The 24,128-nt window shown below is 46.8% G+C and overlaps 1 protein-coding gene across 2 annotated transcripts in view; it reads left to right on the top strand.

The window, feature by feature from the left end:
* CFAP43 (cilia and flagella associated protein 43) overlaps positions 1-24,128 on the top strand; it is a 265,732-nt gene that overhangs the window by 24,014 nt on the left and 217,590 nt on the right. For both annotated transcript variants that reach the window (XM_063927999.1, XM_063927998.1), the window contains one exon: positions 9,314-9,464. In XM_063927999.1, the coding sequence (XP_063784069.1) occupies positions 9,314-9,464 (151 nt within the window). The remainder of the gene's footprint in view (positions 1-9,313; positions 9,465-24,128) is intronic.

Raw genomic sequence — 24,128 nt, 5'->3', positions numbered from 1 at the left:
TTTTTTGCTTGTCAAAGATGTAAAGTGTGTCAACATGTACATAAGGATAACAAACAACTCTCTGATTCCAGTAAAAAGAAATCATGGAAGATTAAAGGTAAATTGAGCTGCTTGAGTACCCATGTTATATATTTATTGGAGTGTAGCTGCGGTAAAAGCTACGTTGGTAAAACGAAGCGCACTCTAAAATTGCGCATATTAGAACATACACGTAACATTTTATACAAGGTGGAAAATCAGTGTCCCCCGTCATTTTAAAGAATGTGCCAACTCTAGTTTGAAAGGGTTTAAGTTCAAAGCGATAGAAGAAATTACATTAGATGATAGAAAAGGTGATTTGTTAAAAAAGCTTTCTCAGAGAGAAACTTACTGGATATATACCCTAAACACATTTGCACCACAAGGACTTAACGAAGGATGTGACATTGTTCCGTTTTTACATGATTAGCCTGTCTGCCTGAGCTCATTGAGATCCATAAGTGGCAGCGGCTGAGTCCCGACCTGTGGATCTCAAACAATGAGCCCGGACTTATGGGTTAAAATGCATTGAATCAATAGTATTCTGACTATATGAGATGGAAGAATTTATGATTAATAGCTGCTTGTCAATGAGTGGAAGTCCCATCTATTGGATTGCATTTTTTAAGTTTTTTGGTCCGATTATAGTATTAAGTCTGCCTTCTATTATCAATATATATATATATATACATATATTTTTTAGGATATAATCTTTGAATATGTGTTCTTTTTGGATATATGGAATTATATTTTATAGAGAGGTTGTAAAAACACATGTACATTTCTTGTAAAGTGCAGCATAGTGATCTGATTCCAATTAATGATTGGGCGTGGGGAGGTTTGTTAACCTCATTTAGCTATAAGTTATATAGTAAGGTACCATTAAAATGAACAAAAGCAATTGTAGTTTAATGTTATGTTAGGAAAATCAATTCTGTGAGAATTGGGATTGATTAGTGTGCTGCACTCTTTTTATTTTGTTGTGAATTGTTACAATGGTGTATATTAGAATATATCTAAACATGTCTCCCACTTTTAAACTGATGTGAAAGTGTTAAATTTACAATGAAGGGTGTACGTATAAAAACCCTGTTTATGGACAATGACCACATCCCCTGACGAAGACCACTATTGGTTGAAACGCGTTGGGCGTGGTTACACACCGTGGACGTTGTGACGTCAGCTGCTGGAACCAGAGCCGGTGCAGTGTTATCAGCGAGACGGAGCAGAGCAGAGCCCTGACGGTTTTTAATACATGCTGTGTTTGTCTTCTAAAACTGAGATGTACGTTACTACTACACTTTATTTATAAAGATATTACATTTTAACTACCAGTGCGCTCTCCTAATTTTCTAGCATATATATATATATATATATATATATATATATACTGTGTGTGTGTATATGTATCCATATATATTCATATATATATATATACATACATACATACATACATACATACATACATACATACATACATATATATATATATATTTCTCTATCGTCCTAGTGGATGCTGGGGTTCCTGAAAGGACCATGGGGAATAGCGGCTCCGCAGGAGACAGGGCACAAAAAGTAAAGCTTTTCCAGATCAGGTGGTGTGCACTGGCTCCTCCCCCTATGACCCTCCTCCAGACTCCAGTTAGATTTTTGTGCCCGGCCGAGAAGGGTGCAATCTAGGTGGCTCTCCTAAAGAGCTGCTTAGAAAAAGTTTAGCTTAGGTTTTTTATTTTACAGTGAGTCCTGCTGGCAACAGGATCACTGCAACGAGGGACTGAGGGGAGAAGAAGTGAACTCACCTGCGTGCAGGATGGATTGGCTTCTTGGCTACTGGACATCAGCTCCAGAGGGACGATCACAGGTACAGCCTGGATGGTCACCGGAGCCGCGCCGCCGGCCCCCTTGCAGATGCTGAAGTCAGAAGAGGTCCAAAATCGGCGGCTGAAGACTCCTGCAGTCTTCTAAAGGTAGCGCACAGCACTGCAGCTGTGCGCCATTTTCCTCTCAGCACACTTCACACGCAGTCACTGAGGGTGCAGGGCGCTGGGGGGGGGCGCCCTGGGAGGCAAATGTAACCTATATAAAGGCTAAAAATACCTCACATATAGCCCCCAGAGGCTATATGGAGATATTTAACCCCTGCCTGGATTCACTAAATAGCGGGAGACGAGCCCGCCAAAAAAGGGGCGGGGCCTATCTCCTCAGCACACGGCGCCATTTCCTCTCACAGCTCCGCTGGTCAGGACGGCTCCCAGGTCTCTCCCCTGCACTGCACTACAGAAACAGGGTAAAACAGAGAGGGGGGGCAAATTTATGGCGATATTTTTATATATATAAAGCAGCTATAAGGGAGCACTTATTATAAGGCTATCCCTGTTATATATAGCGCTTTTGGTGTGTGCTGGCAAACTCTCCCTCTGTCTCCCCAAAGGGCTAGTGGGTCCTGTCTTCGTTAGGAGCATTCCCTGTGTGTCTGCTGTGTGTCGGTACGTGTGTGTCGACATGTATGAGGACGATATTGGTGTGGAGGCGGAGCAATTGCCAAATATGAGGATGTCACCCCCTAGGGAGTCGACACCAGAATGGATGCCTTTATTTATGGAACTACGGGATAGTGTCAACACGCTAAAGCAGTCGTTTGACGACATGAGACGGCCGGACAATCAATTAGTGCCTGTCCAGGCGACTCAAACACCGTCAGGGGCTGTAAAACGCCCTTTGCCTCAGTCGGTCGACACAGACCCAGACACAGGCACTGACTCCAGTGGTGACGGTGACGAATCAACCGTATTTTCCAGTAGGGCCACACGTTATATGATTTTGGCAATGAAGGAGGCGTTACATTTAGCTGATACTACAGGTACCACTAAACAGGGTATTATGTGGGGTGTGAAAAAACTACCTATAGTTTTTCCTGAATCAGAAGAATTAAATGACGTGTGTAATGAAGCGTGGGTTGCTCCTGATAAAAAGCTGATAATTTCAAAGAAATTATTGGCATTATACCCTTTCCCGCCAGAGGTTAGGGAGCGCTGGGAAACATCTCCTAGGGTGGACAAGGCGCTAACACGCTTATCTAAACAAGTGGCGTTACCCTCTCCTGAGACGGCCGCACTTAAAGATCCATCAGATAGGAGGATGGAAAATATCCAAAAAAGTATATACACACATGCAGGTGTTATACTACGACCAGCTATAGCGACTGCCTGGATGTGCAGTGCTGGGGTAGTTTGGTCAGAGTCCCTGATTGAAAATATTGATACCCTGGACAGGGACAATATTTTACTGTCGTTAGAACAAATAAAGGATGCATTTCTTTATATGCGTGATGCACAGAGGGATATCTGCACACTGGCATCACGGGTAAGTGCTATGTCCATTTCGGCCAGAAGAGCTTTATGGACGCGACAGTGGACAGGCGATGCGGATTCAAAACGGCATATGGAAGTTTTGCCGTATAAAGGGGAGGAGTTATTTGGAGTCGGTCTATCAGATTTGGTGGCCACGGCTACAGCCGGGAAATCCACCTTTCTACCTCAAGTCACTCCCCAACAGAAAAAGGCACCGACTTTTCAACCGCAGCCCTTTCGTTCCTTTAAAAATAAGAGAGCAAAGGGCTATTCATATCTGCCACGAGGCAGAGGTCGAGGGAAGAGACAGCAACAGGCAGCTCCTTCCCAGGAACAGAAGCCCTCCCCGGCTTCTACAAAAGCCTCAGCATGACGCTGGGGCTTCTCAAGCGGACTCGGGGACGGTGGGCGGTCGTCTCAAAAATTACAGCGCGCAGTGGGCTCACTCGCAAGTAGATCCCTGGATCCTGCAGATAATATCTCAGGTTGGAATTAGAGACAGATCCACCTCGCCGTTTCCTGAAGTCTGCTTTACCAACGTCCCCCTCCGAAAGGGAGACGGTTTTGGAAGCCATTCACAAGCTGTACTCTCAGCAGGTGATAGTCAAGGTACCTCTTCTACAACAAGGGAAGGGGTATTATTCCACTCTTTTTGTGGTACCGAAGCCGGATGGCTCGGTAAGGCCTATTCTAAATCTGAAGTCCTTGAACCTGTACATAAAGAAGTTCAAGTTCAAAATGGAGTCACTCAGAGCAGTGATAGCGAACCTGGAAGAGGGGGATTTTATGGTATCCTTGGACATCAAGGATGCGTATCTCCACGTTCCAATTTACCCCTCACACCAGGGGTACCTCAGGTTCGTTGTACAAAACTGTCACTATCAGTTTCAGACGCTGCCGTTCGGATTGTCCACGGCACCTCGGGTCTTTACAAAGGTAATGGCCGAGATGATGATTCTTCTTCGAAGAAAAGGCATATTAATTATCCCATACTTGGACGATCTCCTAATAAGAGCAAGGTCCAGAGAACAGCTAGAGATGGGATTAGCACTGTCTCAAGAAGTGCTAAAACAGCACGGGTGGATTCTGAATATTCCAAAATCCCAATTAATGCCGACAACTCGTCTGCTGTTCCTAGGGATGATTCTGGACACGGTTCAGAAAAAGGTTTTTCTCCCGGAGGAAAAAGCCAAGGAGTTATCCGAGCTTGTCAGGAACCTCCTAAAACCAGGAAAGGTGTCTGTACATCAATGCACAAGAGTCCTGGGAAAAATGGTGGCTTCTTACGAAGCAATTCCATTCGGCAGATTCCACGCAAGAATTTTCCAAAGGGATCTGTTGGACAAATGGTCAGGGTCGCATCTTCAGATGCACCTGCGGATAACCCTGTCTCCAAGGACAAGGGTGTCTCTTCTGTGGTGGTTGCAGAGTGCTCATCTATTGGAGGGCCGCAGATTCGGCATACAGGATTGGATCCTGGTGACCACGGACGCCAGCCTGAGAGGCTGGGGAGCAGTCACACAAGGAAGAAACTTCCAGGGAGTATGGACGAGCCTGGAAACGTCTCTTCACATAAACATTCTGGAACTAAGAGCAATCTACAATGCTCTAAGCCAGGCAGAACCTCTGCTTCAGGGAAAACCGGTGTTGATCCAGTCGGACAACATCACGGCAGTCGCCCATGTGAACAGACAGGGCGGCACAAGAAGCAGGAGTGCAATGGCAGAAGCTGCAAGGATTCTTCGCTGGGCAGAGAATCATGTGATAGCACTGTCAGCAGTGTTCATCCCGGGAGTGGACAACTGGGAAGCAGACTTCCTCAGCAGACACGATCTTCACCCGGGAGAGTGGGGACTTCATCCAGAAGTCTTCCACATGCTGGTAACCCGTTGGGAAAGACCAATGGTGGACATGATGGCGTCTCGCCTCAACAAAAAACTGGACAGGTATTGCGCCAGGTCAAGAGATCCGCAGGCAATAGCTGTGGACGCGCTGGTAACGCCTTGGGTGTACCAGTCGGTGTATGTGTTTCCTCCTCTGCCTCTCATACCAAAAGTATTGAGAATTATACGGCAAAGAGGCGTAAGAACGATACTAGTGGTTCCGGATTGGCCAAGAAGGACTTGGTACCCGGAACTTCAAGAGATGATCACGGAAGATCCGTGGCCTCTACCTCTAAGGAGGGACTTGCTTCAGCAGGGTCCCTGTCTGTTTCAAGACTTACCGCGGCTGCGTTTGACGGCATGGCGGTTGAACGCCGGATCCTAAAGGAAAAAGGCATGCCGGAAGAAGTCATTCCTACTTTGATTAAAGCAAGGAAGGAAGTAACCGTGCAACATTATCACCGAATTTGGCGAAAATATGTTGCGTGGTGCGAAGATCGGAGTGCTCCGACGGAGGAATTTCAACTGGGTCGATTCCTACATTTCCTGCAATCAGGATTGTCTATGGGTCTCAAATTGGGATCTATTAAGGTTCAAATTTCGGCCCTGTCGATTTTCTTTCAAAAAGAATTGGCTTCAATCCCTGAAGTCCAGACCTTTGTTAAGGGAGTGCTGCATATACAGCCTCCTGTGGTGCCTCCAGTGGCACCGTGGGATCTCAATGTGGTTTTGGACTTTCTAAAATCTCATTGGTTTGAACCACTAAAAAAGGTGGATTTGAAATATCTCACATGGAAAGTGACCATGCTTCTAGCCCTGGCTTCGGCCAGGAGAGTGTCAGAACTGGCAGCTTTATCTTACAAAAGCCCATATCTGATTTTCCATTCGGACAGGGCAGAACTGCGGACTCGTCCGCATTTTCTCCCTAAGGTGGTGTCAGCATTTCATCTGAACCAGCCTATTGTAGTGCCTGCGGCTACAAGTGACTTGGAGGACTCCAAGTTACTGGACGTTGTCAGAGCATTAAAAATATATATTGCAAGGACAGCTGGAGTCAGAAAATCTGACTCGTTGTTTATATTGTATGCACCCAACAAGATGGGTGCTCCTGCGTCTAAGCAGACGATTGCTCGTTGGATCTGTAGCACAATCCAACTTGCACATTCTGTGGCAGGCCTGCCACAGCCTAAATCTGTAAAGGCCCACTCCACAAGGAAGGTGGGCTCATCTTGGGCGGCTGCCCGAGGGGTCTCGGCATTACAACTTTGCCGAGCAGCTACGTGGTCAGGGGAGAACACGTTTGTAAAATTTTACAAATTTGATACTCTGGCTAAGGAGGACCTGGAGTTCTCTCATTCGGTGCTGCAGAGTCATCCGCACTCTCCCGCCCGTTTGGGAGCTTTGGTATAATCCCCATGGTCCTTTCAGGAACCCCAGCATCCACTAGGACGATAGAGAAAATAAGATTTTACTTACCGATAAATCTATTTCTCGGAGTCCGTAGTGGATGCTGGGCGCCCATCCCAAGTGCGGATTATCTGCAATAATTGTACATAGTTATTGTTAACAAATTCGGGTTATTGTTGAAGGAAGCCATCTTTCAGAGGCTCCGCTGTTATCATACTGTTAACTGGGTTTAGATCACAAGTTGTACGGTGTGATTGGTGTGGCTGGTATGAGTCTTACCCGGGATTCAAAATCCTCCCTTATTGTGTACGCTCGTCCGGGCACAGTACCTAACTGGAGTCTGGAGGAGGGTCATAGGGGGAGGAGCCAGTGCACACCACCTGATCTGGAAAAGCTTTACTTTTTGTGCCCTGTCTCCTGCGGAGCCGCTATTCCCCATGGTCCTTTCAGGAACCCCAGCATCCACTACGGACTCCGAGAAATAGATTTATCGGTAAGTAAAATCTTATTATATATATATATATATAAACAATAGGCAAGGATCCACAGTAATATATATATATATATATACATACATACATACGCACACACACACAATGTCCTACACTCTCATCACATATCAGATCAGTTAAGTGGGTGCTCCCAATAGGCCGTTGTCAGGCCCACTCGAATATCGCAACTTCCACCAGGTGGAGGGTGCACTCTCGCAAAGATAATTCACTTCATAAATTTCAGTCAATAATTTATTGTAGTCACAAATCACCTTTTATGGTCGACGTTTCGGTCCGATAACGAACCTTTTTCTAGACAGGCTGTACATCATATGTAGGTAGATAAACAGTCACCTAGGTGTATGATACATCTATAAAACAGAATATACAATCATAACTCGTTATTGCCTCCCAGGCCCCATAGCGAACCACACATCTAATAATAGAAAAAGGCCACCACCAGAGTATCCTAGTAGTGCGTCCTACATACAACACTTAGTGCAGTGATAGTGGAACATGCTGAGACAAACCCCAAATGGTACCTGTAGTTTCAATGTGCAGGACCAGATGCAGCCACTCAAAACCCACTGTCCCATACTTTGGTTCTGCTGGCCAATAAATATATGTGTATATCAGTTTATAAACAACACAACCTACCAAAATACATCCCACACTGAATACCAGCTATACAACAAAGATATCAAAGTATCACCAAGTCACTTTCGTGTTCCAATGGCTAAATTCTGTGTGTGGCTGCATGCTAGACACCGCTTATTCCAATCCCGGCCGCCGGACCGGAAGTCCGTGCGTTCCACCGGGCCGTAAGTGACAGCGGGTGGGTTCCACCAGAGTGTCAGGGATGTCGGACCACCACTCTCTGCATCACAAGAGGCATAATCCAGAAGGTTTGTGCGCTGAGCGGTAGCTTCCGACAGATTTAGGTCGGAAGGGGTTCCGACCTATTCATTAGGGAGCGGTTTTCTCGACTTGTCGGAAAGCTGTTGGAATACACGTGGATCGCCAAGCCGCATGTATTGTTGTAAGCGCGGCTAAACAGGTTTTGTCGTATTGGCAGTGTCGGAGCGGGCCAAACCTGTCGGGTTTGGCCGCATCACTGAATACGGGGGGTCATTCCGAAGTGATAGCCCGCTGCCGATTTTCGCAGCGCAGCGATCAGTTAAAAAAAAGGCAAAACTGCGCATGCGTATGCACCGCAATGCGCTCGCGCGTCATACGGGTACAAACAGCATGGTTGCTGTGCAATGCTTCTAGCGCAGAATCCATTCGCACAACCAATCGCAAGGAGAGTGACAGGAAGAGGGCGTTTATGGGTGTCAACTGACCGTTTTCTGGGAGTGGTATGGAAACGCAGGCGTGTCCAGGCGTTTGCAGGTCGGGTGTCTGACGTCAATTCCGGCACCGGATAGGCTGAAGTGTTCGCAAGGGCTGAGTAAGTTCAGACCTACTCAGAAACTGCGAAAAACTTTTTCGTACCGCTCGGCTGCACATGCGTTCGCACACTTGCAAAGCGAAAATACACTCCCCCGTGGGCGGCAACTATGCGTTTGCACGGCTGCTAAAAATAGCTAGCGAGCGATCAACTCGGAATGAGGGCCACTGACCTGTCGGATCCTTTCCGTCAAAAAAGATCCGACAGGTATTGAATATACCCGATAGAGTGGATTCAGGTTAGTGTGACAAGCCCACATGGTCAGTTTAATTTATTTGACCAAATACAACCTTTGTGTGTGTCATTCATTTATCATTTTAAGTTGCTCCTAAAGTGTATGTGTCACGTACAGTGGAGCCAACTCTGATGTGATCTGAACTACTATTTAGGGGACTAAGGGGGTTATTCAGAGATGAACACAGATCGCTGTATATGCAGCCAGATCTGCGTTCACCTCTGTACATGCTGGGGCCCGCAAACGGTCCTGGACCACCCCCCCAGCGCTGCATTACCGCCCCGCAAACGCCATTCGCGGGATGCCATCAGGGATGTGACCGCAATATGTGTGGCCACGCAGCCGTTGCACATGCGCAGTTTGCCACCATCAGCAAACTGCGCTGCTGGCCGCAGATACGGTTGGGTTTGAATGGCTCCCTATATTTTATCAATTCACTAGAAACTAGTGACAAAACTAATGTTACTTTTAATCCCCAGGCCAATCAAACTTCCTAATGAGGATGGTACAGTGGCTATAGAGGATGGACCTATCGGTGCTCAAGCAGACATCCAGCTCTCCTACTTTGGACCTCTAATGCCAGTCCCTGCCATTGCTGGCTTAGTGGGTAGCCTAGCAGAAGGATTCAAAGTAAGTCAGTACTAACTGTAAATGCTGTATCTCAGTGTTTTCCAAATGTTTCTTGAATCACTGCGCCCAGAAGATCAGCAATTTTTATCACAGCACCCTTAGGCCAAACGTTTCTTATTGAGTAATTCAGAAACAAATATTCAATTAAGAAAACTGTGCCTAGCTTTCATGCTTAGGTTGAGTTATGTAGAGGTGGACAGGGTTGCACTTCTGTTTGTCCACATATTTTATGATTGCAAGCTACCAGCATTGGTTTTGCTTATCACATTGACCATAAACAAAAATTGGGGGCAGATGTACTAAGCATTGAAGCATTAAAGTGGAGAGAGATAAGCTACCAACCAATCAGCTCCTTACTGTCATTTTACAAACAGGGCCTAATTCAAGGTTGATTGCAAAAGCAAAATCTTCCTCTAATGGGCAAAACCATGGGGCTAATTTCAGGTTGGATCGCAATTCAATCAGAATTATTGCGTTCGCCCCCGTGGGCGCATGTGCAGTGCCCATCTAGCATGGGCGCCCCGCAGAAATTGCGAACGCCTCTGTCTGTCAATCAGGCAGAGGCGTTCGCGGGGTGGGGGGTGGTGGCAATGCTCCATTTCCTAGATGGAGCATTGCAGGGGTGTGGCCTGTAACCGTGGGGGTGGGCATGCCAGCACGAACGGGAGCGTGGCGGGGGCATGGTCGCGGCGGCTGCTTGATATTACACGCAGCGCTCGCAATTTCCGCTTGTTGAGGCGGCGGTCATCATGCTGGGCAGCCTTGACCTGCGATGAGCGGCCCCCAGCATGCTAACAAAAGGATTGCAAATTTTGCTAATTTGCAGAATTTGCAATCCTTACTGAAATAGGCCCCATGTGCACTGCAGGGGGGAAGGCAGATATACAGTAACATGTGCAGAGAGAGATAGATTTGGGTGAGTTATATTGTTTCTGTGCAGGATAAATACTGGCTGCTTTATTTTTACACTGCAATTTATATTTCAGTTTGAACACAACCCACTCGAATCTAACTCTCTCTGCACATGTTATATCTGCCCCCCCTGCAGTGCACATGGTTTTGCCTATTAGATGAAGTTTTTGCTTTTGCGATCAACTTTGAATCAGACCCACAGTCTGTAAAATGGCAGTAAGCAGCTGATTGGTTGTCACTTAGTACATCTCCCCCTTAATTTGTTCCTGGATCATCAGCCTATGGCACCCCTGAAAATGCCCACTGCACCCCAGAGTGCCATTTCACAGTTTGAGAACCACTGCTGTATTTGATCAAATCTGTAACATATTCAGAGTGGTGGGAATTTACTTAACAGACAAGCCCAAGCAGCTTTTCTCTCCTTTATGACCAAACCAAAATTTATGTTATGGTGGTTTTCCAGTATAACCATGACAACATGTTTATTCCCTAAAATAGACAAATACATTTTATATACATTTTTTAGGACAGCAAAGGCGAATGTATATATTGGCAAAAAATGAGAAGTTGGAAATAAAACTTTTACTTTTGATTCCTCCTACTAATAAGCATCTTGTCTTCTTTTGGTCAACCACCCTGTGTGCCACCCATGCAGCGCTTATGGTGCTGCCCCCTGAACCCATCAATCATTCCTGATACCAGGAGTTGAATGTGAGGCTTTTTTTGTTGTTGTTCTTTTAAGTATTTCGTATTGGGATTTTCTGAAATAAAAAATAGAATATAATGAAGAATTCATTCTGTGCAAAGATGAAAAGCGTCAGCGCTTGTTCTTGAAAGTAAGGATGTCATTCGCTTCCGTATATCGTCATTCCACCTACAAAGCTGACATTATCTAAATATAAACACCGTAAAAAATATAAACAGGTCGGCTTTGTCCCTGGCCGCCTAGCATCTGATAATACACATAAACTTATAGACCTGATTTACGCGGCCAATGTAGGATTGACTCCCGCCCTAGTGATGGCCTTGGACGCAGAAAAGGCCTTTCACAGAGTCGACTGATCTTTTATGCGCTCCACCTTACAGGCCTTTGTCTTCAAAGGCAACTTTATACGTGGGGTTTCATCACTATACTTTAACCCTTCTGCCCTTGTTTTAGCAAATGGCTTTGCATCTTCTACGTTTAGCATTTTAAATGGCACCAGGCATAGCTGCCCACTTTCGCCCCTCCTTTTTGCTTTAACTATGGAACCCCTTACGGCTAGACTGCGTTGTAACCCTAACATCTTGGGCATTCAGGTTGGTCCAACAAGCCATAAAGTTGCTCTTTATGCAGACAATGTTATTCTCACCATAACTCGACCTGCTTCTTCCCTCCCAGTAATCTTTGATGGAATTTGTGCTTATGTACAACTATCAAATTTTAAAATTACTGCAGATAAGACTGAAGTTCTTCCCTTACACCAGAGGTTCCCAAACGCGGTCCTCAAGGCACCCCAACGGTCCTGGTTTTAAATTTATCCATGCTTGACCACAAGTGACTTAATTAGCACCTTAGTCAATTTGATATAACCATCTGTGCTGAGCCATGGATATACCTAAACCTGGACTGTTGGGGTGCCTTGAGGACCGCGTTTGGGAACCTCTGCCTTACACATTGATCCTGCTACACTCCTTCAATTACAAAGTTCCTATGGCTTTCATTGGAGAATTCATTCTCTGAAATATTTGGGAATACATCTCATCAGCTCCTATGATAAATTGTTTGATGCAAACTCCCCCACCCCCCCTATTGGAGAAAGTACGTTGTGACCTAAGTTCTTGGAACACGCATTTTATATCATTGACTGGCCTCATTAACGCCATTAAAATTACTATTATTCCGAGATTTCTTTATGGCTTCAAAACACTTCCAGTTAGAGTCCCTTCCCTTTTCATGAAGACCCTTCAGCGTTTAGTCTCCAGGTTTATATGGTCAGGTAAGAGACCTAGAGTAAAGCTCAGAGTTCTCTGTCTCCGTACGAAAAATGGAGGTTTAGGCCTACCAAATTTTCACAAATACTATTTATCAGCTGACCTCACCCAAGCGGTTCTTGCTCATGCTAATCCCCAAACTAGAGGGTTTCCACAGGGAAACATCGGGGTGTAGAGTGGATCTTGATCCAGAGGCACCAACAGGCTAAAGCTTTAGGCTGTCCCAGGATGCATTGGGGCCTCCACTATAACCCCACCTCCAGGCACTGTGAGCTCAGTTTCGAGTTGATTCCTGCAGCAGCAGGTCACGTAACAGGGAGGATGCACTGGGCAGCCCTGAAAAACTTTTTAAGAAGACTTCAAGGGCCGCAGCGCTGATATGTCAGTGTGACATTCTGTGCTGCGGCTCCATCACCTGCCAAGCGGCGTTGCATACTCCCACGGCCTGTTCCCGGGTACTTGTGGTGGAGACGCTCTGGCTTTAGGTACATGGTTGCAGACGCTCTCCTGGTTTGCGTGGATGCTACAGGGAGGAGGTAAGAGGGTCCCCCAGACGGGACGCGCCATTAAATCGCGTTCCTGTCGCAGTCTAGGGAGACAGACCGCGACGCTGGCATGGACATTGTCACCGAGCAGGGACCCCACTATATCCACCAGGGCATAGGAGTACAGGTCGGGTGTTCTAACGCCCATTTTAATAAGACTCTGTAGTACCGGTGGTGAGAACCAGCATAGGGGAGCCGGCGCTGGACCTGTAGCCACTCCCCCGGCCCAGGGCGCCACCTACTGCAGATTTTCCCGCCCTGGAGCTGCCTCACACTCTCCCTCACTCCCAGAATAAGACGCTGGGCGCTATCTTCTAAGCATAACTGCGGCTGGTCTCCGGGACTGCAGGGCAAGGTCTCCCTTTCTAAAGCCGCCTGTATACATCGCTGTGACTTTACAAACACTTCAGTATTCTACATGTCTTTATACAGACAGCGTTAGTTAAGGAAGAGTGTACCTATTACAGGATATATTGTACGAGTATTCTGATATATATCTCCAGTCTAGGACCGCGCTGTGTTTTATATATATATATATATATATATATATCTGTACAGACACTAGTCCAGTGCAGTTTTATTGTCATAATAATTATCTGCATTGACTGTGTGTGCCTGTATCTGCTGTGTGGTTTCACTTTCAGTGTTTCCCAGATATATCTATCAGTATATTCTGTACCCTAAGGGACTAGGTGCGTCTGGGTCATATATATAGTGCGTCACAGTATTACCCATTACGTGTATTCTACTGTGTACTCAGTCACATAATACCGGATTTATTCGCTGGTGTTGTGTATTGTGTATTCAGTCACATACTAAGGGATTTGTTCGCAGGTATTGTACTCTGGCTTTATTGTACTAAACCGCTCTGGTGTTGTATTTGTGTACAATGTCTAACAAGAAGGGCAGTAAGTTTGTGGACGCTCTTGCATCATGCAGAGCATGCGCCAAGGATTTACTAGAGGGGGAATGTTTTGTATGATGGTTTGTGCACTGTGTGTCATACATCTCCCAGTCAGTCCGCAGCTCCTGTAACCAATCAGGAGCCACCCTGGGCTGTGTTCACAAACCTACTAGGTACTCTGGTGAATTGCCTTACGCCCCCTATGGGACTACCTGTGCCACTACATCAACAAATTGTCCCTATGGTTAATCCGCCTTGTGGAGAAAATTTGTATAACCAGTTGCAGCAATTAAATCAATCCTTGGTCAGACAAAAATCTACTCCAGGTCACTCCCGTGTCTCTGGCTCATCTAAGCGGGCTACTTCCTCCTCACAATCCACGAATCTCCCAGATGTTTAATCTGAAGAGGAGGGGGAGTATACTGTCTTGTCAGACACTGAATCAGGTGTTTCTGACGAGGATTCTCCATTGTAAATTGATGTCCCTTCCCTAGTGGTTGCTATTAAGCAGATCCTACAAATCACTGATGATAAGGATTCCACTACTGTGGCTAAGAAAATTGATATGTTTAAACGGCAGAAGGTGGTTAAAAATCTATTACTTATTTTGTTGTATGTTCCATGTTCTTGTGTACTTTTTGCTGCTCACTGATATTGTGATGGTCATATTTCTCTAACGTCCTAGAGGATGCTGGGACTCCGTAAGGACCATGGGGAATAGACGGGCTCCGCAGGAGACATGGGCACTTTAAGAAAGACTTTAGACTCTGGGTGTGCACTGGCTCCTCCCTCTATGCCCCTCCTCCAGACCTCAGTTTTAGACTGTGCCCAGAGGAAGATGGGTGCACTGCAGGGAGCTCTCCTGAGTTTCCTGCTAAGAAAGCATTTTGTTAGATTTTTTTCTTATTTTCAGGGAGCCCTGCTGGCAACAGACTCCCTGCATCGAGGGAGAAATTACCAAGGTAATAAGTTCGGCGCTTGTTAAGGTGAGATGCTTCTCGTTAAAGCTGCTGTTAGAAAGGGGTAGTTAGCCCCTATGGTTAACAAAAAAGAACAATATATACAGCGCTTAGAGAACTGGATATGGAAAAAAACAATTATATTTTATTGTATAGAATTTGTTGCAACATTTAATCTAAAACTTCATAGATGTACATCAAATACATAAAAAAGGAATGTATATAAAAAATATATATATATTTTTATATATTAAAAATTTGGGCAAGCATAGCAATTTGTCTGGTATATTACCATACAGAAGTTGAGCAGTCGGTTGGTGTATATACTCCAAGGAACTTATGCCACAGTCCTGGGGCAATTTGAATGCTGGCAGATGAGAGTCCACAAAATTCTTAGGACAGACCTTTGCTTTGTTCCGAGCAGCAACCCAGTCCTATTTGAAGCTTGGTCTCCTATGTTGTTAATGGATGTCTGCCTAATCCCCGTTTTGGCTTGTAAGCGGACTTCTAGGCTTGTTCCAGGTAAAGGTGGTGGAGTCTGTAGTGCCCAACTTCTCTTAACCAACGCGTTTCGCTGTACCAACAGCTTTATCAAGGTGTCACACACCTTGATAAAGCTGTTGGTACAGCGAAACGCGTTGGTTAAGAGAAGTTGGGCACTACAGTCTCCACCACTCCACCACCTTTACCTGGAACAAGCCTAGAAGTCTGCTCAACTTCTGTATGCTAATATACCAGACAAATTGCTGTGCTTGCCCAAATTTTTAATATATATATATATATATATATTTTTTTTTAATATATACATTCCTTTTTTATGTATTTGATGTACATCTATGAAGTTTTAGAATAAATGTTGCAACAAATTCTATACAATAAAATATAATTGTTTTTTTCCATATCCAGTTCTCTAAGCGCTGTATATATTGTTCTTCCCTGCATCGAGGGACTGAGGAGAGAGGAGCAGACCTACTTAAATGATAGGCTCTGCTTCTCGGCTACTGGACACCATTAGCTCCAGAGGGAGTGGAACACAGGTTCGTCCTGGGCGTTCATCCCAGAGCCGCGCCGCCGTTCTCCTCACAGAGCCGGAAGAAACGAAGAAAGAAGACTACTGAGGCGGCAGAAGCCCTCGGGTGCTTCACTGAGGTAACGCACAGCACTGCAGCTGTGCGTCATTGCTCTCATACACCTCACACACTCCGGTCACTGTAAGGGTGCAGGGCGCAGGGGGGGCGCCCTGGGCAGCAATAGAATACCTCTCCTATGGCAAATGTCTATATACATGTACAGGTGGGCACTGTACATGTATATAAAAGAGCCCCCGCCATATTTTATTAAATTTGAGTGGGACAGAAGCCCGCCGCCGAGGGGGCGGGGCTTCTCCCTCAGCACTCACCAGCGCCATTTTCTCTCCACAGCACCGCTGAGAGGAAGCTCCCCGGACTCTCCCCTGCTTAACACACGGTGAAAAAGGGTTTTAAAGTAGAGGGGGGGCACATAATTGGCGATTATACATTACAGCAGCGCTACTGGGTAAACATTCTGTGTTTTTCTCCGGAGTCATATAGCGCTGGGGTATGTGCTGGCATACTTTCTCTCTGTCTCTCCAAAGGGCCTAAAGGGGAACCTGTCTTCAGAAAAGAGTTTCCCTGTGTGTGTGGAGTGTGTCGATACGCGTGTGTCGACATGTTTGACGATGAAGGCTCGCCTAAGGAGGAGGGGGAGTGCATGATTGTCAGGTCGCCGTCGGCAACGCCGACACCGGACTGGAAGGATATGTGGAATGTCTTGAATGCTAATGTAAATTTATTGCATAAGAGATTAGACAAGACTGGGGCTAGGGATCAGTCAGGTAGTCAGACCATGCCTGTCCCAGTGGCACCGGGAACTTCTGGGTCTCAGAAACGCACATTATCCCAGATCACTGACACAGATACCGACACGGATTCAGATTCCAGTGTCGACTATGAGGATGCAAAATTACAGCCAAAAGTGGCTAAAGGTATTCGTTACATGATCATAAAAGAGGTTTTGCATATTACTGAGGAACCCCCTGTCCTTGACACGAGGGTACACATGTATAAAGAGAAAAAGCCTGAGATCACCTTTCCGTCCTCATTTGAGCTAAGCGAATTGTGCGAAAAGGCTTGGGAATCTCCAGACAGGAGACTACAAGTTCCCAATAGGATTCTTATGGCGTATCCCTTCCCACAAAAGGACAGGATACGATGGAAATCTTCACCTAAAGTAGACAAGGCATTGACACGCTTATCCAAGAAGGTAGCACTGCCTTCCCAGGATACTGCTACCCTCAAGGATCCTGCGGATCGTAAGCAGGAAGTTACCATGAAGTACATTTACACACATTCTGGTACTATTGTTAGGCCGGCTATGGCATCGGCCTGGGTTTGTAGTGCTGTCGCAGCATGGACAGATTCCTTGTCTACGGAGATTGAGACCCTAGATAAGGATACCATTCTAATGACCCTAGAGCATATCAAGGATGCTGCGTTATATATGAGGGATGCTCAAAGAGACATTTGTTTGCTAAGCTCCAGAATAAATGCTATGTCTATTTCTGCTAGGCGACTCTTGTGGACCCGACAGTGGACGGGGGATGCCGACTCAAAGCGGCATATGGAGTCGTTGCCTTACAAGGGGGAGGAGTTGTTTGGAGAAGGCCTCTCGGACCTTGTCTCTACTGCTACAGCTGGTAAATTGAATTTTTTACCTTATGTTCCCCCACAACATACTAAGAAGGCACCTCATTACCAAATGCAGTCCTTTCGTTCAAATAAAAGCAAAAAGGTACGGGGATCGTCCTTTCTTGCCAGAGGTAAAGGCAAGGGAAAAAAGCTGCACACAGCTAGTTCCCAGGAGCAGAAGTCCCCCCCTACGTCTGCAAAATCCACCGCATGACGCTGGGGCTTCCCTGGGGGGGCCAGATCAAGTGGGGGCACGTCTTCGATTTTTCAGCCACGTCTGGGTTCACTCACAGGTGGATCCCTGGGCAATAGAGATTGTTTCTCAGGGATACAGGCTGGAATTCGAAGAGATGCCTCCTCGCCGGTTTTTCAAATCGGCTCTGCCAGCTTCTCCATCAGAAAGGGAGTTAGTGTTAACTGCAATTCAAAAATTGTACCCGCAACAGGTGATAGTCAAGGTTCCTCTTCTCCAGCAAGGAAAGGTGTATTACTCAACCCTGTTTGTGGTTCCGAAACCGGACGGTTCGGTCAGACCCATTTTGAATCTGAAATCCCTGAACCTGTACTTGAAAAAGTTCAAGTTCAAGATGGAATCGCTCAGATCGGTCATCGCCAGCCTGGAGGGGGGGGGATTGGATGGTTTCCCTGGACATAAAGGATGCTTACCTTCATGTTCCGATTTTTCTTCCTCACCAGGCGTTCCTGAGATTTGCGGTACAGGACTGTCATTACCAATTTCAGACGTTGCCGTTTGGGCTTTCCACGGCCCCGAGAATTTTCACCAAGGTAATGGCGGAAATGATGGTGCTCCTGCGCAAGCAGGGTGTCACAATTATCCCATACTTGGACGATTTCCTCATAAAGGCGAGATCTCGAGAGAAGTTACTGGACAGCGTGTCACTGTCAGTGAGGACGTTGCAACAGCACGGCTGGATTCTCAATATTCCGAAGTCCCAGCTGGTTCCTACAACGCGTCTGACCTTTTTGGGCCTGATTCTGGACACAGAACAGAAAAAGTTTTTCTTCCGGTGGAAAAGGCTCAGGAGCTCATAGCTCTGGTCAGGAACCTATTAAAGCCAAAAGAGGTTTCAGTGCTTCACTGCACCCGTGTCCTGGGGAAGATGGTGGCATCGTACGAGGCCATCCCCTTCGGCAGGTTCCATGCGAGGACTTTTCAATGGGACCTACTGGACAAATGGTCCGGGTCTCATTTACAAATGCATCAAAGGATCACCCTGTCTCCCAGAGCCAGGATATCTCTCCTGTGGTGGCTGCACAGTGCTCACCTCCTGGAAGGCCGCAGGTTCGGCATTCAGGACTGGATCCTGGTGACCACGGATGCGAGCCTCCGAGGTTGGGGAGCAGTCGCACAGGGAAGAATTTTCCAAGGACTTTGGTCAAGTCAAGAGACTTGTCTTCACATCAACATCCTGGAACTAAGGGCCATATACAACGCCCTACGTCAAGCGGAGATCTTACTTCGCAATCGACCAGTTCTGATGATCCAGTCAGACAACATCACCGCAGTAGCTCATGTAAACCGCCAAGGCGTCACAAGGAGCAGAGTGGCAATGGCGGAAGCCACCAGAATTCTTCGCTGGGCGGAGAATCATGTAAGCGCTCTGTCAGCAGTGTTCATTCCGGGAGTGGACAACTGGGAAGCAGACTTCCTCAGCAGACACGATCTGCATCCGGGAGAGTGGGGACTTCATCAGGAAGTCTTCGCACACATTGCATGTCGGTGGGGACTACCCCAAATAGACATGATGGCATCCCGTCTCAACAAAAATCTACAAAGGTATTGCGCTAGGTCAAGAGACCCTCAGGCGGTAGCTGTGGACGCCCTAATGACACCGTGGGTGTTCCAGTCGGTATATGTGTTTCCTCCTCTTCCTCTCATACCCAAGGTGTTGAGGATAATAAGAAGAAGAGGAGTGAGAACAATTCTCATTGTTCCAGATTGGCCACGAAGGACCTGGTATCCGGATCTGCAAGAAATGCTCACAGAAGATCCGTGGCCTCTTCCTCTAAGGCAGGACCTGTTACAACAAGGTCCCTGTCTGTTCCAAGACTTACCACGGCTGCGTTTGACGGCATGGCGGTTGAACGCCGGATCCTAGCGGAAAAAGGTATTCCGGATGAGGTAATTCCTACGCTAATAAAGGCTAGGAAGGACGTGACGTCTAAACATTATCATCGAATATGGCGAAAATATGTTTCTTGGTGTGAGGCCAGGAATGCTCCTACGGAAGAATTCCATCTAGGCCGTTTTCTTCACTTCCTACAAACTGGAGTGAATTTGGGCCTAAAATTAGGCTCCATTGAAGTTCAGATTTCGGCCTTATCCATTTTCTTTCAAAAGGAATTGGCCTCTTTACCTGAAGTACAGACTTTTGTGAAGGGAGTACTGCATATTCAGCCTCCTTTTGTACCTCCGGTGGCGCCTTGGGACCTTAACGTGGTGTTAAGTTTCCTTAAGTCACATTGGTTTGAACCACTTAAAACAGTGGAGTTGAAATATCTCACTTGGAAGGTGGTCATGTTGTTAGCCTTGGCTTCGGCTAGGCGAGTTTCGGAATTGGCGGCTTTATCACATAAAAGCCCCTATCTGGTTTTCCATATGGATAGAGCGGAGTTGCGGACCCTTCCTCAATTCCTACCTAAGGTGGTCTCATCCTTTCATATGAACCAACCTATTGTCGTGCCTGTGACTACACGTGACTTGGAGGATTCCGAGTCCCTTGATGTGGTCAGGGCTTTGAAAATTTACGTGGCCAGAACGGCTAGGATCAGAAAAACAGAAGCACTGTTTGTCCTGTATGCAGCCAACAAGGTTGGCAGCCCTGCTTCAAAGCAGACTATTGCTCGCTGGATCTGTGACACGATTCAGCAGGCGCATTCTACGGCAGGATTACCGTTACCGAAATCGGTTAAGGCCCATTCCACTAGGAAGGTGGGCTCGTCTTGGGCGGCTGCCCGAGGGGTCTCGGCACTACAGCTGTGCCGAGCTGCTACTTGGTCAGGGTCAAACACTTTTGCAAAGTTCTATAAGTTTGATACCCTGGCTGAGGAGGACCTCCTGTTTGCTCAATCGGTGCTGCAGAGTCATCCGCACTCTCTCGCCCGTTTGGGAGCTTTGGTATAATCCCCATGGTCCTTACGGAGTCCCAGCATCCTCTAGGACGTTAGAGAAAATAAGATTTTACACTTACCGGTAAATCTATTTCTCGTAGTCCGTAGAGGATGCTGGGCGCCCGTCCCAAGTGCGGACTTCTTCTGCAAGACTTGTATATAGTTATTGCTTACATAAGGGTTATATTATAGTTCATCGGTTTGGACCGAGACTATGTTGTTTGTTCATACTGTTAACTGGGTAGTTTATCACAAGTTATACGGTGTGATTGGTGTGGCTGGTATGAATCTTGCCCTTGGATTAACAAAAATGCTTTCCTTGTACTGTCCATCTCCTCTGGGCACAGTTTCTCTAACTGAGGTCTGGAGGAGGGGCATAGAGGGAGGAGCCAGTGCACACCCAGAGTCTAAAGTCTTTCTTAAAGTGCCCATGTCTCCTGCGGAGCCCGTCTATTCCCCATGGTCCTTACGGAGTCCCAGCATCCTCTACGGACTACGAGAAATAGATTTACCGGTAAGTGTAAAATCTTATTTTTACGGTACACCTTTGTATTGCCTGTTTTTCTCTTTCTTAAATAAAATAAAAAATATTGTTAAAAAAAATAATAATCTATTACCCCATTCTGACCATTTGGTGGACATCAGGCAGGAACCCTGGTCTAATCCAGAGAAGAAATTCCCTCTTTCTAAAAGGGCCTTGGCTCGCTATCCTCTCCCTGCAGAGTTATATAACAAATGGGAAAATCCACCACCGGTGGATTCTGATGTCACCCGCCTAGTGGAGTAATCCACTCTGCCTGTCACCACTGTCACTTCACTGAAGGAACCGACAGATAAGTGTGTGGAGGGATGCCTGAAATCTATTTACTCCCTTACAGGTGCTGTACATAGACCCACTATTGCAGCCTCTTGGGCTGCAAAAGGTATTGAAGCATGGGTTCAGGCATTAGAGGAAGAGTTGCCCGAGGATATATGATACCCAGTGGAATGACCCAGCCCTGAGACACCAGTACCGAAGAGGTCTTTCTAACCAGTTAAAAGACCAACTGGTACAATATCCCTTACCTGATAGCTTGGATCAGCTCATGCAGTTATCCATTCGGGTGGATAGACGGCTGAGAGAGCGCAGGCTTGAAAGGGAGACAGAGGTTTCCTTCTTTCCCAAGGGAACCTCAGACTCTGAGGAATTTTCCGAGGAGCCTATGCAGATTGGGGCTACCCGCCTCTCCTCGCGTGAGAAGACGCGGAGGAGACAGCAGGGGTTATGTTTGTACTGTGGGAATAAAGGTCATGTGGTAGTATCATGCCCAGAAAAGCCGGAAAACTTCAGGGCCTGAGGGTGATGGGAAATATCCTGTCAGGCCAGAAGTCAGAATTTCCCAAGAAGACTTTTATCATTCTGGTGACCTTGAAGATCCTCGGTCAAACTGTCAAGACTGAGGCCTTTGTGGACAGTGGGGCCGACGGGGGTTTTATGGACCGCCAATTCGCCCTGAAACACTCTGTTCCCTTAGTACCCTTGGCATCGGAAATTGAGATTTGTGAGTTAAACGGGGAACCATTATCCCAGGGTAAAATTACCTCTTGCACTAGCCAGATTTCTTTGTTTATTGGAGCCACACACTCTGAAAAATTGTCCTTTTATGTGACTGTCTGTACTTTTGCCCCATTGGTGTTGGGGTTACCCTGGTTAAGGGCCCACAATCCTCAATTTGACTGGGTCTCTGGGGAGATTCTTAGTTGGGGTACTGATTGTTTCAGGAGTTGCTTGAGCCTTCCAGTCAGGCTTTCGCAGCTAAGTTTGCCAGGATTGCCAGGATGTTATGCAGATTTTGCAGACGTGTTCTCCAAAAGAGTTGCAGAGGTACTACCTCCCCATCGCCCCTATGACTGTGCCATTGATTTGTTGCCGAATGCTAAGCTTCCCAAGAGCAGGTTGTACTCCCTGTCACGTCCTGAGACTCAGGCTATGGCAGAGTACATTCAGGAGAACTTGGCTAAGGGATTTATCAGACCTTCACAGTCTCCAGTTGGGTCGGGGTTCTTCTTCATGGGTAAAAAGGACGGTTCGTTGCGACCCTGCATCGACTTCAGGGAATTGAACCGTATCACGATTAAAAACTCATACCCACTGCCTCTCATTTCGGTCTTGTTTGACCAGCTTCGTACTGCCACCATTTTTTCCAAGATTGACCTACGCGGTGCGTACAATCTAATCCGAATAAGAGAGGGGGATGAATGGAAGACTGCCTTTAATACCCACTCAGGGCATTATGAATATTTGGTGATGCCTTTTGGGCTCTGTAATGCCCCGGCAGTCTTCCAGGACTTCATGATCGATGTGCTCAGGGAATATTTAGATAGATTCTTAGTTGTATACTTAGATGACATCCTAAGCTTCTCCCATTCCCTGGAGGAACATCGGAAGCATGTACGCTTAGTCCTCCAGAAACTCAGAGACCACCGGCTTGGGGCGAAGCTGGAGAAGTGCGAATTTGAAGTTTAGCAAATCGCATTTCTAGGATATATTATCTCCCCAGAAGGTTTCCAAATGGAGGGTTCCAAGGTACAGGCAGTCCTGGATTGGGTGCAGCCCACTAGTTTGAAGGCGCTTCAGCGTTTTCTGGGCTTTGCAAATTTTTATAGACGATTTATCGCTGGATTTTCGTCTATAGTGGCGCCCTTGGTGGCACTCACTAAGAAAGGGGCGGATGTTGCTCACTGGTCTTGTGAGGCCAAAGCGGCTTTTGCCCGTCTCGAAAGGGCATTTGTCTCGGCCAAGGTGCTGCGACACCCAGATCCAGAGCGTCCTTTTGTGGTGGAGGTGGATGCCTCTGAGATGGGTATTGGGGCAGTGCTCTCTCAGATGGGGGTGTCTGATAATCGCCTTCATCCCTGTGCTTACTTTTCCCGTAAATTTTCGCCTGCCGAGATGAATTATGATGTGGGTAACCGGGAATTGTTGGCTATTAAGGATGCACTCGAGGAGTGAAGGGGCTTGAGGGGGCTAAGTTTGTGGTCTCAATTTTCACCGACCATAAGAATTTGGCATATTTAGAGTCAGCGAAGCGCCTCAATGCCAGGCAGGCACGATGGGCTTTGTTTTTTGCTCGCTTTAATTTTTTGATAACATATCGCCCTGGGTCAAAAAACATCAAGGCTGATGCGCTCTCGCGGAGTTTTGCTCCAATCCAGGAGACCACCGAGGAGCCATTGCCCATTGTGTCCCCATCATGTATTAAAGTGGGCATTACCCAGGACCTCTTGTCATTAGTCCTTAGAGCACAGGAGCAGGCTCCTCCAGACCTTCCGGTAGGTCTTTTGTTTGTGCCTCCTAGGTTAAGACAGCGAGTGTTCCTGGAATTCCATGCCAAGAAGTCGGCAGGTCACCCGGGTATTGCCAGAACTCGGGAGTTGCTATCTAGGGCGATGTGGTGGCCCTCGGTGGCTAGGGATGTGGATCAGTGGGTTCGGGCATGTGACATCTGTGCCCGAAATAAGACTCCTAGAGGGGTTCCTGTTGGCCCATT

Source organism: Pseudophryne corroboree, chromosome 6 (assembly GCF_028390025.1).
Source record: "Pseudophryne corroboree isolate aPseCor3 chromosome 6, aPseCor3.hap2, whole genome shotgun sequence".
Taxonomy (NCBI): Eukaryota; Metazoa; Chordata; class Amphibia; order Anura; family Myobatrachidae; genus Pseudophryne; species Pseudophryne corroboree.
Note: the sequence above shows the minus strand (reverse complement) of the source record. Positions and strands in the feature narration are given on the sequence as shown.